General features: G+C 31.1%; 1 protein-coding gene across 1 annotated transcript; it reads left to right on the forward strand.

The window, feature by feature from the left end:
* On the forward strand, positions 1,186–5,499 carry LOC109361531 (leucoanthocyanidin dioxygenase-like). The gene is made up of 3 exons (XM_019607009.1): positions 1,186–1,886; positions 3,802–4,135; positions 5,183–5,499. The coding sequence occupies exons 1-3, from the start codon at positions 1,372–1,374 to the stop codon at positions 5,432–5,434; spliced, it is 1,101 nt and encodes a 366-aa protein (XP_019462554.1). The 5' UTR covers positions 1,186–1,371; the 3' UTR covers positions 5,435–5,499.

Raw genomic sequence — 7,794 nt, forward strand, 5'->3', positions numbered from 1 at the left:
GTGGAGAAACCCAAACCCGAATCCGAAATTTAAACCCGGGTAAAACCTGAACCAAATCACATCGAATTTTCCCCATTAAATTCGGCTTCAGTTCGGGCAGGTATCCACGAGTTCGGTTTTTATTGTCATCCCTAATTTTAACGTACATTTTTCTAAGTTTCACAATTTCTTTGTAATTCAATTAATGATATACACAATTATTTTTTTGTTCTTTGATTTCTAATATTAGAAACATGTATATAAAAATAAAATAACAAATAATTTAAAGTTTGAGTTAAATGTATTAACTCATTGTGTCCCAACAATTAGGATGAGAGTTGGAAATAAAGGAGACAAGGTTCTAATTGCACACAACATAAACACCCAGCCTTAATACCAACTGGCTACAGGCTTTTTTTATAAGCTAAAGATATAATAAAAAGGTAAATAATCAACAGTGATTTCCATTACACAGTGGCTTAACACACGACGAAGGGTCAATACATCAATAAACAATAACAAACGAGTTTGGACCAATACTAAGAACCATGTCCAAGGAAATCAAATTTATAAATGGGAACATAACTAGCCTCCTTTTCAAAGCTACAAACTGGTGGACCCTCATGGTTATGTTTGAGCCACCCTTCATTCAGCACAAATCATATCCAAAGTCTATTTCACTTCGACAAAAGAAGCTGAAGCACATATTACCTCCATATCTCTCTCATTGATCCACATCTTTCTTCTCTGAGATTATCTGATTGAAATTTTGAATCATTTGTCCTTTTTTTTGGTAGATTATAAATATACATAAATGAGAATGTAATTATGGAATATAAACAAATATATAGTAAATAACAATATAAAAACATGTAAAATATTTTAGCATAGTTAGATAATTTTCTAGCTTACACACGGATCAGGTACATACCATATGAGCAGAGATCACATGTCCTCAATGATATCTCATTTTTTGTCCCGAATCAATAAAATATTAGTACATGAATAAAAAAAATAAAAAACAAGAATTAATATCCTGATTGACTCAGGATGGGGAATGAGACATCATTTGGGACATGTAATCTATGTCCCATATCACATACGAACAAAGATCACCTGATTGGCCTCGGAAGGGAATAAGATACTATTTGAGATAAGTGATATCCATCCGGTAGGTACCTAAGTAAACCATGTACTAGTATTATCCATAACGTGTACTTGGTACCATGTAGCCGAAATATGAGCTCTCATACTACTGCTATCTCTATATATAGTTACTTTCTTTGTTGCTCTCAATCTCAAACCAACGTCTCACAAAGCACACCCAACACACTCTAGTGTTCCCTTATCAGTGATTCATTTTTAGTTTTCTTGTACTTCTACACGGAAACCATGGCTTGTCAAGAATGGCCAGAGCCAGTGATACGAGTCCAAACCTTATCTGAGAGTGGCATAACCTCAATCCCTAAACGTTTCATCAAACCTCAGTTCCAAAGACCCACCAAAACCATTGCTTCACCGAACAAAACTTCTCCAAACGTTGATAATATCTATATCCCAGTCATCGATATGCAACACCTTTATGGTGGGGACAAGAAGCTAAGGGAGGAAACACTTCAGCACATTTCAGATGCATGTAAGGGATGGGGTTTCTTCCAAGTGGTTAACCATGGTGTTAGTCATGAATTGATGAATTGTGCTAGGGAAGTGTGGCGTGAGTTCTTTCACCAAACACTTGAGGTGAAGGAAGTGTATGCTAATTCACCTAGTACTTATGAGGGATATGGTAGTCGTTTGGGAGTGAAAAAAGGTGCCATTTTGGATTGGAGTGACTATTTCTTTCTCCATTACATGCCTTCTTCACTTAAGGACCAAGCCAAATGGCCTACCCTCCCAACATCTTTGAGGTATTTTGTGGAATAGAACTTCATTTTAGGGTTAAATGGTATTTTAGTTCTTAATTTAAATTTGTATATGTATTCTAATTATTGTTCTAATTTTCGTAATTTATGTTTTAAAAAACATATTGATGAAGAATAAACTTAATATCTTTTCAAACATATCATAAAACGATTAAGATCTTCTCTAATAATAAAGAATTCAATAATAGAATTATAAGAAAAAATAAAATTTCTTAATTTTTAATTTATTTTATTAAAAAATAATTTAAAATTTGGATTGTCAGTCTTTGTGTTCTGCCACATGTTATCTTCCTCCGATACTAAAGATAGACATAGAGGACGAAAATGGAATTTCATGAAGAAATAAAATATCACAATGCAATTTAACCCCTTTTTAAAAACAAAATCATTATTTTTCTACTCCCAAACATTATAGCATATAAAAAATTATTAACCCAAGGACGACAGAAGTTGTCCAAAATTTCCTTAATAAAACATTACTCTATCTTATATGTAGATAAGAGTTGTTTTTTTTATCTTATTATTTTTATTATTTATTCACGCTTTCTTTATATTTAATTATCTATTTCATTTCTTTTTTAAAAACAAAAACTCCCTTTACTCCGTATATATGATAAATGGTGTCTTGTTAAAAAAAAATCCCCTCTTCCTAGTTCTTACCTTATTTGTATATCAAAATTTTGAGACCATATCTAAGCATATATATCATTATTCCTAACTTTTTTATTTGTATTATATATGTTTTTTCTAAAATAAAAAATAAAGAAACGTTTTCGATGTCCAAGTTTTTGTGGAAAAAACATTTTCGATCTGCATATATATGAAGGTTTTGTAAGGCACAAACATTAAAATTTAGGATGCTTGGACTCGTCAAGTTACGTGTGCTGGGTTTCACAAAACAGTGTTGCACATGCAGAACATCTTCGATTTTTTTATTCAGATTCAGATATGTGCTAATCAAAAAGAATTAAGATTACATGTTCTCAATAAAATCTCATTCTCTGTCACAAACAAATCACATAATGACACGTGAATAAAAACAAAATTTTAAAAACAAAAAGTTATAAAACATAAGGATAATTTTTAGGATGGGAATCACATGTCCCCATTCATGTCTCACTTGATATACTAAGCCAATAAAAAAGTTCCATTTATTTAAAAAGAAAAGTTATAAAAACAGAAATTAGTATTTTATGAAGTTTGATTGGTTCAGAAAATGGTGGAGTCATCAATGCTTGTTGAAACATAAGCCATATTCAACCTTTGTACAATTTGAGTTCAAAGACTCATTGAAACCCACTAGTCTCATAATTAAATATAATTGTTATGGAAATATTGTGTAGTGGGTCTTTAGTCGGATAAATCATAAATATATGCATGACTTTTACTTCCGTGTTGTTTCTTGTTGGAATTTTATTTATGGGTAGTACGATACAAACTTATCACCATGTGAATTGAATAAATTGTTCAAAGGTACTTACATATACAAAGAATGTAAATACTACAGAAAAATTCAGTAATGGAGATGTAACTTATTGGTTTTACTTTTGTATATAAAGATAAACATGTTATTAATTAGATCAGTATGAGAGAGGCTAACCCAAATAATAAGGATGCATATTTGTTATTTCACAAATTGTGTCACATGTATGTACTATCGGCATGTGATTGATAAAAAAACTAGTTAATTATTAATTTTTTAATATAAATATATTTTTTCAACCAATCACATACCGGTTATATATATAGTGACACAACTTATGGGATAGCATATATGGTCCAAGTAATATATGCATGAGCTTGATTGCTTGATTAGGGGATAAAGTTATCAAAATTAATGAAAACCCTTTCTAAGTAAATTTATGTTTTCTTTCTCTTTTTTTCGTGATAATATTAAAAGGAATGTGATCGATGAATATGGTGCGGAAGTGGTTAAGCTAGGAGGAAGAATACTTGAGATCATGTCAATAAATCTTGGTCTAAGAGAGGATTTCCTTCTAAACGCATTTGGTGGAGAAAGTGATCTTGGTGCTTGTTTAAGGACAAATTTCTATCCAAAGTGTCCACAACCTGACCTTACTCTTGGCCTCTCCCCTCATTCTGATCCTGGTGGTATGACTATTCTTCTCCCAGATGATTATGTGTCTGGACTTCAAGTGCGAAGAGGAGAAGATTGGGTCACTGTTAAGCATGTCCCAAGTGCTTTCATCATCAATATTGGTGACCAAATTCAGGTAGCTCTAGCACATTCAAGAATTTTTATTAATCAAGTTTATCATGATTAATTAGTTTTCATAGACATGTTGCTTTAAAATTGAGTTGGATAGATGCCACTCAGTGGTGGCGTGTTATAATTTTAATAGTATAGGCAACTACAAAGAGACCACGATTATAATTCCATAGACCACAACTTCAATGTGAATGAATTATGTCAACGCACCAAAGAGTTCAATACTAGACCACAATGACGGCATGTGAAACAAAAAAATATCTAAGAGTCCTGATTTAAATTATTATTTAACAAAATAAATTTAGAAATTAAGAAAACAAATTTTTGCATTGTATTCTAGTATCAGAAAGTTTAATACTAGAGAGAATTATACTCTACTTACTTCAATATGAATATGAACCAACTACTAAGGCAATCAAATAATCATTGTTTTATTCAGGGTACTGTTGGAAAACTTTATTTTGATTCAATGGTGGAACTCTGGACTTAACTATGAAGAATATTACATGATAAACATTATTATCATATACTCAAATCATTCATGTCAAATCATAAATATATATAGCAGATGTGTAACTTAATATATTCATTTGAAAATATGGTAAATGATCTTTAGTTGTCTTTAGTCTTGTATCCACTAACTCCATATTCATACTAGAACATTGTATATTATTTGATCTTTTAATTATAGATTACCCTTAGCTTTAATTTCTCCTCTAATGGAATAAAGAGAATGATTTTGTTTTGTCGTTTTGCATGTCAACAATTGGGGAGCATAACATAAGGAGTGTAATATGAGTTTACACTTTCATGAAGAATGATGCTCCTTGATTTTCTTATTTCTCATTTTTTCCATAATAAAATTAAAAATAAAATATTTAGAATACAATAATTTTTATGATAATTATGTCCATAACTATAAGCCTTACGTGAATAGATCACTTCAATTTTGCTATAAACATTACATGTGACTTCAAAATTTCTTAGCAGTACATGATTTACAATTTGTGGTTCTTACTTATTACTCAATATACCTTGTTTATCTTGTTAGGTGCTGAGCAATGCAATATACAAGAGTGTTGAACACAGGGTGATTGTGAATTCAAATAAAGATAGAGTTTCATTGGCTTTCTTTTATAACCCTAGGAGTGATTTGCTGATTCAACCTGCTAAGGAGCTAGTGACCAAGGACAGGCCAGCACTTTACCCTCCAAGGACATATGATGAATATAGACATTACATTAGGACAAAAGGACCCGCTGGGAAAGCCCAATTAGTTGAATCTTCAACTTCTCAAACGTGATTCTATATATAATTTGTAAAAGGCTCTTGATTTCAATCTAATTGAATAATTTATATCATATTGCTCTTCTAATTTACCAAAACCAATTCCATCTCTTGTAATTATTTTTGGATTAATTGAAAATGAAAGAACTTTTGCTTTTTTATTTAATAGTTTTAGTAGAAAAATTAGAAAAAACTTTATTCATGTCATACTATTTCTTAAATTGCGATGTTGCTCGAGGCAATCAAAGAAAGAAGATATTGCGATGTTGCTCGAGGCAATCAAAGAAAGAAGATAGTAGTGACTTTATTATCTTAAATTGTGATATTGTCCGAGTCAATCAAAGAAAGAAGATTGCATTTTACAATAGATTGCATTTTACATTATCTTAAATTGTGGGGGAAATAATATTGATCAGTGATAGATTGCATTTTACAATAGCAATTCATGTTATAATATTATGATTTTGGAAGTCCCGACAATCACATCTCCATTACAATTATGGTTGTGTCAGCTACATTTTCTCTTAATGTTCCTCAATTGTGATAAATATAATATAACCACAATTACAATTTAAAACATATGTGAATAATATGACTTTTTATCATGGACCCTAGTGGGATGTTAGCTAAAGCAAGTTGATGAATTCTGTTCAATGAAAAAACACATGCCACTGATTTGAGTTATCTAATATCCCACAACTTTTTTATCAAACTGTGTTTTGGCTGGATGAGCTGATATTGGAATAAAATTTACAAGTAATTAAAACACAAGTTATTCATATTGCAAAATTTAATATCAACAAAGTTGCAAAATTTAATTTCAACAAAGTTGCAAAATTAGTTTAACTACTATTATTCTCTACATAAGAAAATTCGAACTATAATAAAGTTTGTCAAGATTTCTCACCTTATGGAAAAGTAATTCATCCATTTGAAAGTGTTTTAAGTATAATAGAGTTAATACTACTAGAACCAACCAACGAAATTTGAGTTGTCTCTTTACGTCACGTGGAGACAATGAGTTATAGAACTACGCAATTGCCTTTTTAATTATTTCATATAAAAAAGTCGAGTTAGTGTTGGACGTTTTTGCACCATTGTCCCCTTCTGTTGATATATTCCAGTAATGGATCTGTTACGAAATATAAGTCCAAAAGCAAATGTGGTCCTCACACCCAATGGCCACTACTGTTAGTCTTGTTAGGGAAAAAACGTGGATGAATTCTCCACTGATATTTCCACTTGTTCAAGCCATTATAACTTATAAAATGCACGTGTTCAATGCTTTACTAAATAAAATATTAATATTAGCTACTCCAATTCAATCACGTCACTATTTGATAATTGCATGATAGGGTCCATTTCAATCGAACCAATTGATTAGAAATTAATAATTTTTAATTAATATTTGGGTATGATATATTTTGTTGTAAGTGGCTGGCAACAATTAATTATTGGCACCTAAGATTTAAAATGTTTCGTGACATCCCCAATATAAAATAACAACTTCTATGTTTTGTATTATGAGAGGATTGAATTGATTTCGAATACATCTTTAATATGATTATCAGTGTTAAATTCTCAGAATAATCTAGAATGATTATTAGTGTCAATTCTTTAACTTTTGAATTTCCCACAATATGATTATGTGTGTCAAAATTTTCAAATTTTCACAATGTGGTTATCCATGTCAATTCTAGTAAAGACGGATAAGGGAGTCGAAATCTGATAGAAAAAAATTTGAGGAAATGCATCTTAATTGTTGTGTTTTTCTGAATGGGGGAAGCCTCTGTTTATAGACAGAGAGCCCCGACCGTCACATTAATCCGACGACCCAGAAAAATATATCATCTCAAACAGTCAAATTGATCTGACGACTAAATGAAAGCAATAGTCAATTTTATCAGTTCTCTCATTGCTTAAATGCTACTAACAACCATATTGACTTGGTCAACACATGTGCAAAGCGTGTGTTGACTAGGTCAACTTGTCCCAAAAAATCTCATTGAGCCCAAGCTGAACCTAGTCGGCTGAGGAGGTGGTGCACGCACATGGGGATTTTCATTGTGTGTATCCTCCCCCACCACAAAACTCTTGCATCTCTTGAAGCATACCACAGGAGCAAATTTAAGGCTTATAAACACTTTTAAAGTGTTTCCACCATCATATGTGGGATATGTATTTTTCATTTCATACTCCTTCTTTATTCCAACATATTTTAATATAATTAGTATGACTCGTATGAATATAATGCATGAGTGAAGTTGTTTGGTGGATAACTATTATACAAATAATTTCAAAATTTATTTCTTAAAATTATCCAAAAATGAATATCAACATGAGTTGTTGCCATATGAATATATATATATATATATA

The sequence above is a fragment of the Lupinus angustifolius genome, chromosome LG12, assembly GCF_001865875.1.
Source record: "Lupinus angustifolius cultivar Tanjil chromosome LG12, LupAngTanjil_v1.0, whole genome shotgun sequence".
NCBI lineage: Eukaryota > Viridiplantae > Streptophyta > Magnoliopsida > Fabales > Fabaceae > Lupinus > Lupinus angustifolius.

Excerpts from the sequence above, each read along its gene's own strand:
- LOC109361531 (XM_019607009.1), top strand. The coding sequence starts at position 1,372 with ATGGCTTGTCAAGAATGGCCAGAGCCAGTGATACGAGTCCAAACCTTA. Across the intron at positions 1,887-3,801 it reads ACCCTCCCAACATCTTTGAG|GAATGTGATCGATGAATATG; the intron begins GTATTTTGTGGA and ends TAATATTAAAAG. Across the intron at positions 4,136-5,182 it reads ATATTGGTGACCAAATTCAG|GTGCTGAGCAATGCAATATA; the intron begins GTAGCTCTAGCA and ends TTATCTTGTTAG.